This window comes from Anomaloglossus baeobatrachus, chromosome 5 (assembly GCF_048569485.1).
Source record: "Anomaloglossus baeobatrachus isolate aAnoBae1 chromosome 5, aAnoBae1.hap1, whole genome shotgun sequence".
NCBI classification, from domain to species: Eukaryota; Metazoa; Chordata; class Amphibia; order Anura; family Aromobatidae; genus Anomaloglossus; species Anomaloglossus baeobatrachus.
This window is the reverse complement of record NC_134357.1, coordinates 138,482,515-138,501,050: the sequence shown is the minus strand read 5'-3', so window position 1 is coordinate 138,501,050 and position 18,536 is coordinate 138,482,515. Positions and strand designations below refer to the sequence as shown.

General features: G+C 47.1%; 1 protein-coding gene across 1 annotated transcript in view; it reads right to left on the bottom strand.

Moving 5' to 3' along the window:
- Window positions 1-18,114, bottom strand: part of PPA1 (inorganic pyrophosphatase 1) — a 109,422-nt gene extending 91,308 nt beyond the window's left edge. Inside the window, exon 1 of the mRNA XM_075348929.1 lies at window positions 17,962-18,114. Within this exon, the coding sequence (XP_075205044.1) occupies window positions 17,962-18,022 (61 nt within the window). The 5' untranslated portion in view covers window positions 18,023-18,114. The remainder of the gene's footprint in view (window positions 1-17,961) is intronic.
- Between the last annotated feature and the right edge of the window lie 422 nt (window positions 18,115-18,536).

Sequence of the window (18,536 nt, the reverse complement as noted above, 5' to 3'; positions counted from 1 at the left end):
CACGGTCAAAACACGACTGGAGAACAGCTGATCTTACCGATTAGCTGCAGCAGACTATATCGCAGGAGACGTCTGCTGCAGCTAATCAGGGTAAGATCAGCTGTTCTCCAGTCCTGTTGTGACCGCGTGCGCTCTTGCAGTCACAACAGATCTGAAGAAGCGAGGGCGCATGCGCCGCCCTCTCATGCACCATAATACTGTGGGCTTCAGAAACATGGCGCCGGAGATAAGCACTATGCGCAGGCGCTAGTAACGCCGACGCCATGTAACTGAAGATTAGAAATGTACATACGGCCAGTGAGAGGGAGGAACAGGCGGCGGGGGGGGGGCAGGGATACATGTGCATAACACGCCCGGACATTAACAGCGAGGTGCACATGTCAATCAAAAAGTGCATGTATTTTCAAACTTTATAAAGTTGAATTTCACAGCCTAAACACCCGAGCTGCCCACCTTATATAGGAAAATTCTGATGTTTGGTTCCCTTTAACTTGCAATTCCAGGCTTTCCAAAGATGTTTATAGAAAAACCCAATGCACCAAAACCGCACAGCTCAGCCACGTCTTTAGATGAAGCCAGAGTAGAAATTTCACGAAATCACGAGGTTTATACTTGGACATTATAGAATCTGTGACTGATGTGGTCATTTGCTGCAGGAAGACCCTATATTATTGTGGTGATTAAACCCACTTGTATTAGAGCACAGAGGGGTGTGTTTTTTGTCCTGATGAAGCCAAGTGGCCAAACAGAAATGCATTGATAACTAAAATCACTTAAACTAAAACCTTGGACCAAATGTGTCCTTTTACTGTGGTGTTAGAGTATAAGCCATTTTGCATGGTACAGACACTATCTTATAACTGAATGATGTTATAGGGTTCAACTAACACTGGTGGGAGGGGAAGTTTCACATTTCTACAAACACCCCTGCGGCTCTTATTGGTGTCTAGTAATTTCTTTGTTTGGGATACTATACAAGCTGGTCACATGTAATAAAACAAACTCTCAGTACACCACAAGTGTGTGTGCGCTATATCGATTTCTCCAAGGGCTTGTAAAACAAAATCTTATTAATTTGGAGTTCCAAGGGCATAGAAGGAGTGTATTTTGCCTACAGTGGCATGGCTAAATTCCCATTTCTTTTTAGCCTGTAAACTTAGACATCTAGGCAGTGTTCATATATAGAGTAAATACTATACATTTTTTTATGCTTCTTTTGCACGGAAATTTCTGTGTTTAACTGTTCAAGCAAAGTGTTAAGGTAGTCTTTCTCCTGTTTTGAGACCAGTGATAGCTTTAAGCCTGGAGCCTCCCATCTCCATCTAGTCTCCTCACTTAAACAGGGTTTAATTTGGCATCTCATGAGTTAATTTCAGTTCTGTTGCCAACATCTCCGTGCAGTGCAGGTTAGCTGTCGCTGCTTTGGGCCTGAAGTGATGTGACAGGGAGGCCTCTGGCTGTGTAGTCGTGGCTTCAAGGCGCATCCCTGGCTCCATCACTCCTTTCATGTTGGGGGCTAGCTTGCTGAGACAATGGAGATCAGTATCTTCGTCGGAGAGTGTACAAACAGTCCTCAGGCAGAAGTTGCTTGCAATAAAAGATAACATTTATTGGCACCATACAAATCCGGTCAGCACAATCCGGCAGTTTCTGTGGAGCTGGGGACAACCTGTCCAAACGCGCCCTCTAGTGGGGATATGCCCTGGGTACTCCGCTTCTCCGGGCTCCCACTTCTAGGTCAAGCACACACCGGACCCACACCAGCGGAATCAGACCTTTGAGGTTGCGTACTCCTCCGTTGCTCCGGCGTCCCCTGATGTTCCGCTCATACACACTGCCACGGATGGTCACACACTGCTGTCCCGGATCCGACTCCCTTCCACACACACAGACCTTCCCTAGTCATACAGCCGACTCCTCCTCCCCGGTGGCAACAGCCGTCCCACCCGGCCACTAGGGGGTGCCCTAACATTAAAATACAATACAATACAATATAAAAGAATATAACACTTTTAATAATGTTTCCGGGATAACTATGCTTTCTTTTGCAGGGGGTCTGCTCACCCACTGCATACCTCCCCTCTTAAAACCCGAGCCTCCCGGCAAGGCTCTTAAGTATAAACACACATTAAAACAAAAAAAAAAAAAACCTGTTAGGTTAGTCCACAACAACAGCGGCACCAGTTCAGCGGCGCTCCCGGTCCTTGGGGCGCTCGGAGGCGCAGCAGCGCTCCCGGTCTTACGATGGCGCCCGGAGACGCAACAGGAATAACAACTTTGCAACAGAACTTCTGCCGGTTAAACAACAGCACCGGACTTCAACAACAGGTGGACGGTAGGGACTTACTCTGGGGGCCAGGCCCGCTTCCACTCCTCCGCTTGTGCCTGGATGTAAGCTCCCAGAGACTGTCCCGGCTGGCGGCGGATCCTCCGAAAGGACACGGGGGCAAACGGTGGCTCCGCTGACGCAGCTGCTTCTGCTCCCGGTGGTGGTGGTGGCGTCGCTGCCCGGGGTGGTTGTGGTGCAGGTGGCGGCACATCTAAAACGATGACCGGCTTGTTGGTTACACTTTGGGTCACCGCTACCACTGGGGGAACCTTCTCCGGGTCAGCGGCCGGGCCAGATGATGTCTCCGGGGCAGCGGACAAGGTGCGCCGGGGTTGAGAGGGTGCGGACGAGACCGGTCTTGGATGGCTCCGGCGCCGCTCCTGCAGTTCCTCCCACTCCAGCTCCTGCTGCCACTGTTCCGCTTCCCGGGCGGTCGGCATTCGGGAGACGCCCACAGCAAACAGGCCGCGGCTTCCTGCGTCCGGCAAGAACTGAACTTTCTCGCCCGGCCAAAGAGTATGGAGTCGTTTGGGCAATCCTTCCACGTCCAGATGAACTCTGTTATAGAAGTAGTCATCTCCGGTCTCTACTTCTCGGATAAACCCATATCCCTCCTGCTGGTTGAACTTAACTACCACTCCGGTGGTCATCTGTAGAGCCAGCTCTTCTCCGCCGGGACCGGCCAACATCTCCCGGAATGTGATTTCGGCCACCAGACGTTCCCGGACAGGGTCAGGCACCGGGGACGGAGCTCTGGGGTAGGGTACGGAGGGTGGAACGATGACCGGCTCCCAGACAAAGCCCAGGTGGTCCACTTCCAACTGCTCAGCGAGCTCTTCGGCCGGCACTCCATATGAGGTGGTTGGAGTAGCAGCGGCGGCACCCGGTTGTGGAGGCTCCCAAGGGGCGTGCGTGGCATATGTGGCCCGGACCTCCGTGATGGTGCCCCCGGTCTTTGCATCCCACGTTGTTTTCCAGGATACTTTCTCAGGCCGTGTGGAACCTCCCGGTCCGATTGGCAGGTCCACAAGAGAAGCTTCGCTTGCAGCCGCAAACTTAGGCCGTCCCCGGCCTAGGCTGACCAGAGCTATGGTGGTGGCCAGCTCCTCTGGTTGCCCCGACATGTTCATCTCTGTCTCCTGTATGTCCAGTAGCGACGGAGTCGATGCTGAGTCTGAGGAAAGAGGAGGCGGGCCTTCGTTTCCCGCTCTTAAACAGAATCCTCCCCCAGCCTCACGCATCATCTTGACTCCTCCACTGCGGTACTTTTTTCTTCCGAACACCGCCCACTTCGTATGTCTTCAATGCCCTGGAACTGGCGCCTCCCCTCTTTGGGCGGAGTACTCCGTGCCTCTTCCTCGGCACCGGCCAGCCCCAGGCTCTTCTTTTGGCGCCAACTTTTCGCGCCTTTTCTTCCACTTCACAGATAACGGCCCTTTCGCCGCCATCTTGTACCCGGTCCAACGCCTTGGGCACTTCTTCATCCCACCATGGGACTGGAAATCTTCGCTCATAGCCCGGATACGGTACACTCGGCACCACTTGATCTCCGGCTTCTTGGGTCCCAGGCAGGGGAATCGCATCCTGCCGACTACGCCACATGAAGTGATGTGACAGGGAGGCCTCTGGCTGTGTAGTCGTGGCTTCAAGGCGCATCCCTGGCTCCATCACTCCTTTCATGTTGGGGGCTAGCTTGCTGAGACAATGGAGATCAGTATCTTCGTCGGAGAGTGTACAAACAGTCCTCAGGCAGAAGTTGCTTGCAATAAAAGATAACATTTATTGGCACCATACAAATCCGGTCAGCACAATCCGGCAGTTTCTGTGGAGCTGGGGACAACCTGTCCAAACGCGCCCTCTAGTGGGGATATGCCCTGGGTACTCCGCTTCTCCGGGCTCCCACTTCTAGGTCAAGCACACACCGGACCCACACCAGTGGAATCAGACCTTTGAGGTTGCGTACTCCTCCGTTGCTCCGGCGTCCCCTGATGTTCCGCTCATACACACTGCCACGGATGGTCACACACTGCTGTCCCGGATCCGACTCCCTTCCACACACACACAGACCTTCCCTAGTCATACAGCCGACTACTCCTCCCCGGTGGCAACAGCCGTCCCACCCGGCCACTAGGGGGTGCCCTAACATTAAAATACAATACAATACAATATAAAAGAATATAACACTTTTAATAATAACGTTTCCGGGATAACTATGCTTTCTTTTGCAGGGGGTCTGCTCACCCACTGCAGGCCCATGCTTATTTAGCTTAAATCCTGGAGCTTTCCCAGCAGATCTTGCTGCTGTTAGAATCCATTTCTACTTTGGCCAGCCTGGTGGAAGGAACTGCTGAGGTATTCTCCTGTGCCCACTGACCTGCTACTATTGAGTCCGTTTGCTACGGTGAAGTTGATGTTCTGTATCCTTCTGTTTATTCCCCCTGTCTGTGTTTCCCTCCATTTTTATTAGTTGAGTGGCAAGTCAAGTGTATTCGTCGGCCTACTCACCAGACAGGGTGATTTTAGGGACAGCTGAGGGACCCAGGTATTCTGCTCGCCGACAAATTGAAATAAACCTGTATAGGGACCGCTAGGGAGCTCAGGAGTCAGCTTGAGGTGAGTCCAGGACATGCCCCCTCACCCCTCTCCCTAGCGGCAGGGACCTCTGTTGTATCGTGACCCTGGTGTTTCCCCTTTTTTGTTTTTGCTTTGGTAGTGCGTCAGACGCCCATTGATCTGATCGCGTTTGTCAAGTGTTATATACGGACAGATTTTACTTCGTGCGTGACACAAAGTGGTTAACTGGATGCTACACGGGGTGGGGGCGGGAGAGTTGCAACGACTGCATAGGCAAGGAAAAGAGCAGCATCAAGCAAATGGAACTCAAACAGGTCTCCCTTTATAGGAAATTAAGTTTTTGGGATTTTATTTTTATTTTTTTTTTTTAAATAAGTGACAGCATCTGCAGAAGCATGATGTAACTGAAAGTTTAGACCAAAAAAAAAAAAAAACAAACCAAAATAAAAAAAAAACAAAAAAAAAAACGCTGTTTTGGAGATGAACCATGCAGTGAAGGAGGCTTCTCTATCAGCCTTAGGATTATACATCTGTGTAAGGTCAAGAAGTGAGGCTATTTATAGAAATAAATCTTACCAAGATTAAGAATCATGATGTCCTCTGTTCTATAAGACTTCTTTGCAGATTTTACACTTTACCACCAGGGAACAGATCAAACGCTTGGAGTTAATGTTCATTTCAGTGTAGATGACAGATGAGAGCTTTAAATCAAGCATTTAGCCTAATTTTTAGTCTCAGCAGTGCACAGCGCAATACTGATATCTGCACCGTAGCATGAAAGGAGATCTTATCAGATCCAAAGTTTGTAGAATTGGGTCCAGAAACATTTGGACAGGGACTGAATCTTCGAGATTTGGGCTCATCATGCCACCATTTAAAACAACTGAGCTGCAATTGAATTAAAAAGGGTTGAACAAAAATATTCTGTAAAACATTTAGGAATTGAAACAAATTTTTCTACCAAAAGCCTCATTTCAGGGGTTCAAAAGTAATTGGATAAATTAACTATCAAAAATAAAAGGTTGATTTTTTTTAATACTTTGGTGACGTCTATGGTTTCCAGATTTCAGGCACACACTGGGTTTCCACCTCTGAAGCTATGTTGGCCTTTAATGGAGCGGACTTCAGTTGTGTGCAGGTTTCTCTGCTTTAAAGCAGTTGTCCACTACCTTTACATTGATGGCCCATTCTTCGGATAGGTCATCAATGTCTGATCGGTGGGGGTGCAGAGTTTCAGACCCCGACCTATCAGCAGTTTCCAGTGCTGATGGTGGCAGCAGGAAGTGCTCAGTTCCGGAGCTGCCCAGTTTTCTGATAGCGGCCAGGGTCTGCACATGTGCCTCCATCAGCTGATTAATGCTCTGTCCTGGGAGGTGCCATATCAGCTGATTGAGGCACATGTGCAGGCCCTGGCCGTTATCAGAAAACTGGGCAGCTCCGGAACTGAGCATTAAAGGGAACCTGTCACCAGTTTTTTTGCCCTATAAGCTGCGGCCACCACCACTGCTGTATATAAGAGCCCAGGCCGCTTGGTATAACAAAAAAAAAAAAAAAAAAAAAAAAAAAAAAAAAACCCACTTCAGAATACTCACCTAAGAAGGTCGCTTCAGTCCACAACGGTCAGAGGGGTGGCACAGTTCTCAGGGACCGGCACTCTTTCGGCCATCTTGCTCTGCCTTATTCTGAAGCCGCGGTGCATGATGCGTCTACATCATATACACTCGCGCCGGCATTGAGGTCCTGCGCAGGCGCACTTTGACCTGAGCCTAAAGTGCGCCTGCGCACAACCTCAATGCCGGCGTGTGTGTATGACGGTGACACGTCATGCACCGCAGCTTCAGAATAAGGAACAGCAAGATGGCCAAAAGGGTATGCGCCGGTTCCTGAGAACTGTGCCACCCCTCCGACCGTTGCGGACTGGAGCGATCTTCTAGGTGAGTATTCTAAAATGTTTTTTTATGTTATACCCAGCGGCCTGGGCTCTTATATACAGAATTTTAGAATGCTGTATATAAGAGCCCAGTAGTGGTGGCCACAGCTTAGGCTAAGTTCACACTTCCGATGTTTTGCATCAGTCACATGCGTTGCTTGACGCATGTGACTGATGCGTTGTACAACAGATGACAAAGAAAGAATTTCATTGTCGGCCTCCGTTGTGTGCTGGGGCGGAGCTGAGGACAGGAGAGAGAGAGCGAGAGAGACTACATGCGTAGTGCGGGAGGGGGCGGAGCGGGGCCGTGGTGCTGAGGACTTCAGTGCTGCGGGGACTGCAGGGCTGGGGACAAGTGTGTGTGTGTGTGTGTGTGAACACATGCAGAGTGCGGGAGGGGGTGGAGCCGAGTGGTGAAGTGTCGGCCTCCTTGCACACTGTATCCAGGGTAAATATCGGGTATAAGCAAAGCACTTTTTGCTTGGTTACCCGATATTTATCTTGGATACCAGCTTAGCCCATGCTCCCTGCCCCCTTAACCATTGTAAATATCGGGTAACTAACCAAAGCGCGTTGCTTGGTAACCCGATGTTTATCCTGGTTACGGGGGCAGGGAGCCAGAGAGCATGCGCAGCAAAATCCTACGGATCGCGCTGCTCAAAAGACGTTACAGGCTGCGTTGCTCCCGCCCGGCGGTCAGTTAAACGACTGACCGTGACGCAGCGGATGCAACGCAGCATCAGTCGCAATCCGTCACTAATAGAAGTTTATGGGGAAAAACTGGATTCCTGCAAAATATTTTGCAGGATACCGTAATTCCTCAAGGCTACGGATTGTGACTGATGCAAAACAACGGAAGTGTGAACTTAGCCTTATAGGGCAAAAAACTGGTGACAGGTTCCCTTTAAGAATTCATCTGGCTACTTCTGTCTTCAGTCAAATCATTGATAAAACACTACAGTAGTGACCAACTGCAATTGGAAGCCACATGTGTGCTTTGTATCATGAGCTGTTCCATGCCTTCTCCATACCTTCTTCCCATCATTCTGGTACAGGTTGATCTTCATTCCAGCTATCCAATAAATGCTTTTCCAGAACAGATTTCATTTATTTGTATAAATACATGTGTGGTCAATATAAAGGACTGGCACATGACTTATGTCTTCCAAAGACAATACTAAGGACCAGGGGGCACTCACTGAGAGTGGAAGAAAAGAGATTTCGGCAGCTAAATAGGAAAGGGTTCTTTACAGTTAGAGCAGTCAGACTGTGGAATGCCCTACCACAAGACGTAGTAATGGCAGACACTATAACTTTTAAAGAAGGGCTGGATGATTTCCTCACTACACACAACATTGTTGGTTATAAGTGATTTGGGGAGAAAATGTAGAACTGGTGGAGGAAGGTTGAACTAGATGGACCTAGGTCTTTTTTCAACCTAAGTAACTATGTAACTTGTCTGGCTATTTTGATGTTTTTTCCTTGGCAACGTTTAATTTGGCCTATTTGTAAAGGCTGATTAATGGTTTGCACCTTGTGGTGAACCCTCTGTATATGCGCTCATTAAGTATTTTCTGTATGGTAGAATTAGACACTGAAACACCTTCCTAGAGCGTTTGTTACTTGGGTGGATATCATGAAGGGGTTTCTCTTCACCATGGAAAAGGATTCTCACATCATTCACCACGGTTGTCTTCGTGGACGTCCAGGCCTTTTTGAGGTCCCAAGCTCAACAGTGAGGGGGTTTTTTTGTTACAGAATGTACCAAACTGTTCATTTGGCCGCTCCTAACATAATCACTCACTCTTTATCAGCCTAATGATTGGTTGTTTCTCTTTTATTGAGAGCACCTTTAACTGCATGTTATGGGTTCAGATCAACAGCTTCCAAATGCACATGCCACACGAGGAATACAGACCTTTTACCGACTTAATGTTTCATTTTTTCCTCCCCTTCAGAGAGCCATAACTTTTTTATTTTTCCATCAATATTGCCATATCAGGGCTTATTCATTACCACTATACCACTAGTGTTACCAAATAATGTATTGGTAAACAAAATTAAAAAAAAAAAAAAATCCAAATATGGTGAATGTGAAATTCCTCAATGTTTTTTTTTTAATATATTCACCATGTTCACTATATGGTAAAACTGACCTGGCATTATGATTTCCCAGGTCAGTATGAGTTTATAGATACCAAACATGTATACTTTTACCTAAGTGGTGAAAAATTCAGAAGTTTGTCCAAAGACAGAATAGTGCTTTTGTCGGCATTTTCCAAGACACTAAAGGGTGTTTTACATGCTGCGACATCGCTAGCGATCGCGTTAGCGAAGTGAAATTCTAGATCGCAAGTGTGATCTTTCGAGAGCGCACATGCGTAAAATGACCTATATGCGATCTCGAAAGATCGCACTTGCGATCTAGAATTTCACATCGCTAACGCGATCGCTAGCGATGTCGCAGCGTGTAAAGCACCCTTTAGTGTTCTCATTTTTTTTAGGATCTTGGGTCAGGGATGGCTTACTTTTTGTCTTGAGCTGATGTTTTTAATAATTTAATATTTGTGTAGATGCAATGTTGTGATCGCCTGTTATTGCATTGTAAAGAAATGTTGCTGTGACCAAAAACGTATTTTTGGCATTTGGAATTATTCTCGCCACACTGCGTACCGTTCAGAATAATTGAGGTTATATTTTGAAGCGCAGGCATTTCTGAACGCAGCGATAATTTTTTTTTTTTTTTACGGTTTTATCAATGGCGCAAAAACGGGAAGATTTGAACTTGGGTTAACCTAACTTTTTTTTTTTTTTTTTTTAATAGCCCCCTATGCATTCCATGTCTGGTCTAGACATTTTCTATGTGAATTTATTCTTCTTTACTGTAAGGCGCTCTCTACCCAAAATACACAATTTTACCAGCAGGTGGTATGAAATCAAATACAAAGTGAAAGAAACAAGCTGAAATCTGGCAGCTCTTCAAAGTCACCAGAGTAAAGGCTATACTAGATCAAATCTTCACCTTTTCTATAAGCCTCACCAAAAAACACTAGCACATGTCCAATGAGATAACAAAAGGATGAAATCTGAAAGATCTTAGAATTTCAAGAAATTAAATAAGTAAATCTAAACCAGAGTAATATTAATATTCTTAATTCACTTATATAGCACCATTAATTGCACAGCGCTTTATATACATCAGCAACACTGTTCCCCATAGAGTTTACATTGTGAGCCGCAATCAGTATGTCTTTGGAGTGTGGGAGGAAACCAGAGAACTCAGCGGAAACCCACAGACACAGGGAGAACATAAACTCCTTGCAGATGCTGTTCACTTACAAATACAGTTGTATTATAGCAGAATTATCTGCTGTTAGCAACTCCATTCCCAGTTGCTTCAGCTCCTATACTTGAATGGGTCAGCTACCAGCAAATTAAGGCTAGGTTCACATTTCGGCAGTTTTTCATCAGTCACATGCTTTGCTTGACGAATGTGACTGATGCGTTGTACATTGTCGGACTCCGTTGTGTGCAGGGGGCGGAGTGCGAGGTGGGTGGAGCCGAGCGGTGCCGTGGCGCTGAGGATGTCCGTGCCGCAGTCTGCATGGCTGGGGACAGGTGTGTGTATGTATACATGCGGAGTGGGAGTGCGGGAGGGGGCGGAGCCGAGCGGGGAAGTGTCGGACTCCCTGCACACGTAGCCAGGGAAAATATCGAGTAAAAACTAAGCAAAGCACTTTGCTTGGTTACCCGATATTTACCTTGGTTACCAGCATACACCGCTTTGCGCTGGCTCCTTGCACACGTAACCACGGTAAGTATCGGGTAACTAGGCAAAGCGCATTGCTTGGTAACACGATGTGTATCCTGGTGTGCAGGGAGCCAGAGAGCATATGCAGCGAAATCCTACGGATTGCGCTGTTCAAAAAACGTTACAAGCTGCGTTCCTTCCGCTCCGCGGTCAGTCGTTCCACGACAGATCGGTCGGGCGGAGGATGCAACACAGCATAATCAGTCACAATCCGCCGCTCATACAAGTCTATGGGAACAACGGAATCCGCCAAACGGATTCCGTTGTTTACCAGAGCTGCAGATTGTGACTGATACAATTTAATGGAAGTGTGAACCTAGCCTTAGGCACCTGGATTGATATAACTACTGTATATTAGGAAGGTATAACATCTTCTATAGGGAGTGTAGAAGAGCTTTGCGAGTGTGATTTGGCTTAAAAGGAACCTGTCCGGTCAAAAAATGCATTCTGACCTACAAGCAGCAGCCTGTGTGAGCTGCTAACCCCTTCCTCCCCATCCCCGTGTTATATTGGGTAATATGAAAGTAATAAAATAACGTTTTATTACTTTCATATTCCCTATGTAAATGACAGGGTCTCTAGCCCCATGAGCGTCTCATCGCCCTGTGGGCGTGATACCATGGATTTACATAAGCGACGTGACAGTCACTACTTCAGAATCTTGCACTTGATTGCATTACCCTTTGCCTAGAATTTGGGGCTTTTTTTTATTATAAAAGTCTGTGTGCAGTACATGTATGTTTGAGCATTTTATGGAGATCTTGCAAGAGCTTACCATTCATCTTGGTTTTTGCGTGTCGGCTTCTGATGCGCACTGCACATGCTCAGAAGACACCTGCGGTTCTGATCATGCGCAGTGCGCATCAGAAGGCAAGAAGCAAGCGCCAGGATGAGAAGGCGACGAGAATGGTAAGTGTGCACACGCAAGATTCTGAAGCTGCAGACATGACGTCGCTCATGTAAATCCATGGTATAACTGAGCCATGTTTCATGTTGCTTGCGCCTGCCTTTTCAGCTTTGCCTATGGGTTTTCAATAGGATTGAGACCAGGGTTTTATGATGGCCACTCCAAAACAATGATTTTGTTATCTTTAAGCCACTTTGTAACCAGTTTGGCCGTATGCTTTGTGGCATTGTCCATTTGAAGATCCATTTCAGCCCAAGCTTTGAGTTCCTGGATGATGTCTTGAGATGCTGCTTCAGTATTGCCACATAATCTTCTTTCCTCATGATGCCATCTATTTTGTTAAGTGCACCAGTCCCTCCTGCAGCAAAACAACCCCACAACATGATGCTGCCACCCCCGTGTTTCTCAATTGGGATGGTGTTCTTAGGCTTCAAAGCTTCTCCCCTTTTCCTCCAAACGTTATACAATGGTCATTATGGCCAAGTAGTTCAATTTTAGTTTTGTCAGACCACAGGACATGTCTCCAAAAATTAAGATCTTTGTTCCTGTGTGCATTTTCAAACATTACTCTGGCTTTATGTTTCTTTTGGAGTAATGGCTCCTTCCTGGCAGAGAGGCCTTTCAGCCCATGTTGATACAGTACTCGTTTCACTGTAGATAATGCCACAATCTTGCCAGCTTCCACCAGCATCTTCACAAGGTCTTGCTTTTGTTCTTGGATTGATATGCACATGTCTGACCAAAGCACATTCATATCTGGTACACACAACCCATCTCCTTCCTGAGCAGTATTATGGGTGGACATTCCCATCTGGTGTGTATTTGCGTAAAATTGTTTGTACAGATGAACGAGGCACCTTCAGGTATCTGGATAATGCATTCAAGGATGAACCAGACTTGTGCAGTTGCACAATTCTTTTCCTGAGATCTTGGCTGATTTCTTTTGACTTTCCCATGGTGCTACACAGAGAAGCAGTGTGTTTCAGGTGTACATTAAAATACATCCACAGGTGTGTCTCTAATCTTAAATTAGATGTTGCCAATAAACCTATCAGAAGCTTCCAAAGACATGACATCATCCATGGGCTGTCCCACATTGTTTAAAGGCATAATACTCTTAGTGTATGTAAACATTTGACTTTGCAGAAAGTAATAAAAATGCCTTAAATATTCCCTTTCTCCCTCTCATTATTCTGGCATTTGGCAAATATAAATAATTCTGGTAGTCCTAATTGACCTAAACCGAGAAAACATGATTTCATGTCAGATAGTGAGAAAAACATACAGATGTGTCTTTTTAGATAGTGTATGTAAACTTCTGGTTTCAACTGTATATGATGGAGCCAAGTCCCAGAGACGGAAACTCATCATATGGACTTTAGTTACACAGAATGACTCCTCTATGACAGGCCGCTTTATACTGCACAGACGCGATTTAAAAAAATGAAATTTAAGAGTAGAATTCGTGGAAGTTGCTGCAAATAACCCATGACCTGCAAACAAGTTTCTCAATAATAGATTAGGTTCTTGAGCTAGCAAAATTAAAGGGGAGATTCATTTGCTAAACATAAGTTTATTAGGAGTATTAAAGACTGCACTAAATGCTTAAAAATATACACACACACACACACACACACACACACACACACACACACACACACACACACACACACACACACACACTCGCTCTGATAAACAACGCAATCCGTTTGGCGCATTCTGTTTCCCATAGACTTGTATGAGCAGCGGATTGCGACTGGTGCCCTTGCATTGCATCCTCCGTCCGACTGATCAGTTGTGGAACGACTGACTGTCGGCCGGCAGGAACGCAGAACGTAACTTTTTTTTGAGCAGCGGAATCCTTTTGTTTTCACTGCGCACGCTCAAATCTTGTGTTTAATCACTCAAATGAATGTCTCGCTCTCTTGGCGGCCGAACGATCAGCTGATCTCCTGGCCGCTGGCTTTTGAGAGCAATCAGCCGATCTCCTGGCCGCTGGCTTTTGAGAGCAATCAGCTGATCTCCCGGCCGCCCCATGTGCCCCATGTGTCTCCTAACAATGTCAGGAGACTGCACGGCTTTTTCTTCTGGGGTGTAAGTGTGAAGGCTGCCGCAGTAAAGTGACAATTGGTGTCTACAGATTGGGGAGGAGTCAGGGGGTATACAGGAGCACCAAGCTAGATTTTTTTTTTTTTTTTTTTTTTATAATCATCTAAGCAGTATTTTGGGGCCATTAAGGAGGCCAGCTATTTAATATGTAGCCAAAGCCAATCACTAGCACTATATACTCATTTTGCGACCACAACCGATTTCCAAAAGATAAGATCTACATAGAATGCTCACACACATTGGTACTGTACACAGACTTTTATAGTAAAAAAAAAAAAAAAAAAAAAGTCCCAAATTCTAGGCAAAGGGTAATGCAATCAAGAAGCAATATGCTTAGAATATCAGATATTTAGTAAGAGTCTGAGGAGTGCCATCTGGGTCACTGTTCCACAGAACTCTTCATCCCAGAAATGAGCAGCAATCTGACGTCACCACCTCCATCGTTGTGATACAAGTCAGAAGCTTAGAAATCCCAACAAGGACGACATCTGCAAGGAGTTTGTATGTTCCCTATAACTGAGAATAAGGAAGCTTAATGGGAACCTGTCAGCAGCAATATGCACCCAGAACCACGGGCAGTTCTGGGTGTATATTGCTAATCCCTGCCTAACCGTCCCTGTGTACACTAGAATAGATAAAGAGACCTTTAGGAAAAGTATTTCTAAAGATCGGATATGAAATGCTAATGAGGGCGGGGACTAGTCGCAAGGGCGTTAGTTCCTGCGCTCATTCTGCCCTCTTAGCATGGTAGCACACCTACAGGAGCATACTAACATGCTATTCAATGCAGCATCATCAGCGGGGACGTGCGTACCTCGTTGATCAGAATGCCTGCCACTTCCGGCCATGTGCACTAGACCTCTGAAGCCAAGATGCGTACACCCGGCTTCACACTGCACATGACCGGAAGTCTCCGGCATTCAGATCAGCGGTCACAGTAGACACAGGCACACGTTGTTGAGGCTGCATTGAACAGCTCGTCAGCACGTCCATGTGGGCATGCTAAGAGGGCGGAATGTGCGCAGGACCCAACGCCCAGGGGACTAGTCCATGCGCTCATTAGCATATCATAAATAAAATAAGGTATAATAATTAATAATAAAATAATAATTAAATAAGGTATTTATAATTTTGGCTGTGTGCCAAACATTTTTTAGATTACAAGCATGTATTCCCTCAGTTTGTGCCGGTCCCCCCCCCCCCCCCGACACTCCAAAGACATACTAAGAATTTACACTGAGCCCCAATGGGGAGAGTGACGATCAGGTCTATAAAGCGCTGTCTAATATGATGGTGCTATGCAAATAGGGCAACTTCTTGAATGTATTTATTTTCCTTGACAGCAGAGAATTCCATTAGGCCAGATTCACACTTGTGAGTGCCTCTCGTGTAACTCACATCGCCAGGCACAGCCTGCCGCCCTCAGGACAGGAGTGTCTTAGCTGCATAGAGATACATGCAGCCGACTCGCTCCCATGAGGAGAGTGTGCGCAGTGCCTGGTGATGCGACACGAGGCACTCACAAGTGTGACTCTGGCCTTACAGGGTACAAGAAACTTTACTTATCTGCTGCTCCAATGATTCATGTCACTCCTGCAGGAATAATCTCATGCTAATTAGTCATGTGACCGCTGCAGACAGTCACTGGTCTTGGAGGCGTGGACAGCTGACAGGTAAGTCATGGTTCAGGTGTCATTTTATAATAATTCCTGGACAAGCCTTTTCTGTAGATGTGTCGCTCCTGACAGATCAGGCCAGGGATAGAGTTGCTCGTTTACCTCTATAGGAAAGTGCTTGGGAGCTTGGGGGTACATGCCAAGGAGACAGGATGCTGATGGACTGTAGAGGTGGCATGTAACCACGGCAACAAGCAATTTAGGAATTTAATTATCCCCCGACTCTTGAAAGCAGATAGGATTTTTTTTAACAATTGCAAATTATGATTGTGTTTACAAGCTCTTTGCAATTTTAACCATTTATGTGGAGACAGCGTCTGCGTGCTGATAAGGCTAAACTCACTTTCGGAGTTCCCCCTCCTCTTATGTGATCCTGCTCTTCTCTCCCCAAAAGTAGATCTTGAGTGCAGCTAAAGTACATTCAGCACATGATGTCTGGTCTGGAGAAGATGTATGGAAACTGACCAAGTGTATGGGGGGGGGGGGGGTCCTTAAAGTAAACCTGTCAGGTCCAATATGCACCCAGAAACACGAGCAGTTCTGGGTGCATATTGCTACTCCGTGCCTAACCATCCCTGTATACACTAGCATAGGTAAAGATCTTTAGATTTTTTTTTTCTAAATTTCATCTTTTATCGTATGCTAATGAACGCGAGGATTAGTCCCATGAGCACTACCTCCCTGGGCAGTAGCCCCCATTAGCATGTTAGTACGCTCCTGTGGGCATGCTAATGAATGTGCAGAGTCACTGGATGATCTCTCTCACCTCTCCGCTGCCTGACGCTGTATTTCAGCTCAGTGCGCATGACCCCGGACTTCCAGTCATGAGCCCTATGAAGCTGGGTGTACGCGTCCTGGCTTCAAAGTGAAGTAGTGCGCATGTCTCAAACTCCGGGGTCATGTGCACGGAACCGAAATCCAGCGTCGGTGCAGCGATGGCAGCGGAGAGGTGAGCGAGATCATCCTGTGACACTGCGTATTCATTAGCATTTTAGTACGCCCACAGGGGCGTATTAACATACTAATGGTGCCAACTAGCCAAGGGAACTAACGCCCAGTGGACTAGTCCTTGTGCTCATTAGCATAAAATAAAAGATCTTTAGAAATACTTTTTCTAAAGATCTCTTTATCTATGCTAGTGTACATAGGGACAGTTAGGCAGGGGTTAGCAACATGCATCCAGGACTGCTTGTGGTTCTGGCTCCGTATTGGACCTGATAGGTTCCCTTTAAGATAGTTGTTGGCCTGACTCCTCCATACACATTATACCGAGGGCTTGTGTGTTCTTTATGAGAGCTGCTGCCAGATTACTCCAGCGACAGCTCAGGGAGAAAAGGACTGACAGTCCGAAATCAGGCAAGTCAGATCCTTAGCATCCCTGACGTGGTCTGTCGGAGGCCCCCGTACCAATTAGACTCTTTCAAGCCTGTTAATATCAGAGGGTACAGCCAACATTAGACTAGGGGCCTTTAGTGGCCAAAGCAACAAATCAAAGTGAGACAGAATCGGTGATTCCCATCCAGGCTCCCATGCTGGTTCTGGCCAGACCTCAATCTGTGTACCATCAGCGATCTGACGAGGACAGGCACAAATTGACGGCCATGCTGAACTCACAGTGAAGGATTCATTGTGCACTGTTAGAAGTGAATGTGCACAGGGATTGGCTGCAGACGGGAATCCTCCAGCACCTGTCACCTCAGAGGAGACTCACTGCACCCAAATGCATCTCAAGGCTCTGGCCAACTGGTCCAGGAAGCCATTATCTATCCCCCATGAGATGGCTGGATTGTCATTGTAAAGAAGCACTTGTACCTTGCCCCTCCCCCCCCCCCATCTCATTGTAGATTGTAAGCTCTCACAAGCAGGGTTGACATTTTTCCCTTTAAATATTGTATCTTCTATAATTGTTACTTGTTTGTATATGTTTATGTATATGATATGTATATGAGCCTCCTGAATTGTAAAGCGCTGCGGAATATGTTGGCGCTATAGAAATAAAGATTATTATTATTATCACTGACAGCAGGTATCATCTGTAACACAATCAGTTACACCAGACAGTGCACAATACAGCATCACCCCACCATACACCTCTCACCTCCTCACAATAGTCAGAAAGTAAGTGCTATGGGATTTCTACGCCTTACCATTCTTTAAATCTCTGCTTGCTGTCAGTGAATTAACCTATCTGGAGATACTGATCATGCAGACACATACAAACAAGAAAGTTACAGATCTCTGCTGGGTACAAGGTGTGGCTGAATGAGAGGTGATCACTCCGGCTGAGAGGACCCCAAATCTTGGGTGGTGGGGGGGGTATCACAAACTTGGTCATTTAAACTTTGCAGCCATTTAATTGGCCTGTAAGGCCCCACTGCAAGAAATGAAAGCTGCTATTAACCCCTGCCCTGCTGATCAGATACACCCCCATTACAAGCCCAGGCACACAGTGATGGCCGTCAGTGGCACATTACCATGCTGTGCTGGGCAGTAATGTGCTCACTGCGGATACACAAGCCGCCCTCCACCTGCACATACAGCCCCAGATGACAGCTGTGACGCCGGCCCCTCCATGCCCCCTCCCGGCCGCACTGCCCTTCCCCGGCCTGTCCCTCCATCACTCACTGAAGTAGATGCGGTACTCCAGGCTGTTGGCCTTGGCCCTCTGCTCGGTGCTGAATGCCATGCTGCCGCTCCTCCGCTCTGGCTGACGTTACACAGTGAGACCAGGCCGGCTGCGCACAGCTCCCAAATCCCCGCACACACCTTCCCGGCTCCTATTTCATTGGCCGCAGAGCCTGTGGGCGTGTCTTAGGTACGGGCTCCTGTCAAAAGAAATTTGTTTGCATCGCTCACACCCACAGAACTGGGAGCCAATCGTCGCCGTTCATAGCGAGTGGGCGTGGTCTACAACACGCAATGAATGAACGATGAGTGACGTCATGAGCGCAGCGGCAGACAGTAGCTGCGGCCCCGCCTTCTGTGTGACGTCAGCCATCAGTGCTGTCGCCACGTGGAGTTAGTGCTGTGGAAGTCTCCGGCGCCGGCACAGCAGCTTCTGCTGCTATAGTGACCTATAGTGTGTGCTGAGGAGACTTCAGTGCGCAGGCGCTGGGAACAGAAACTGGAAATCAAAAGTCCACACACAGGGGCATGCTCCAGTGCGGATTTATCTTTGGTGCAACCTGTGCAGCCTCACA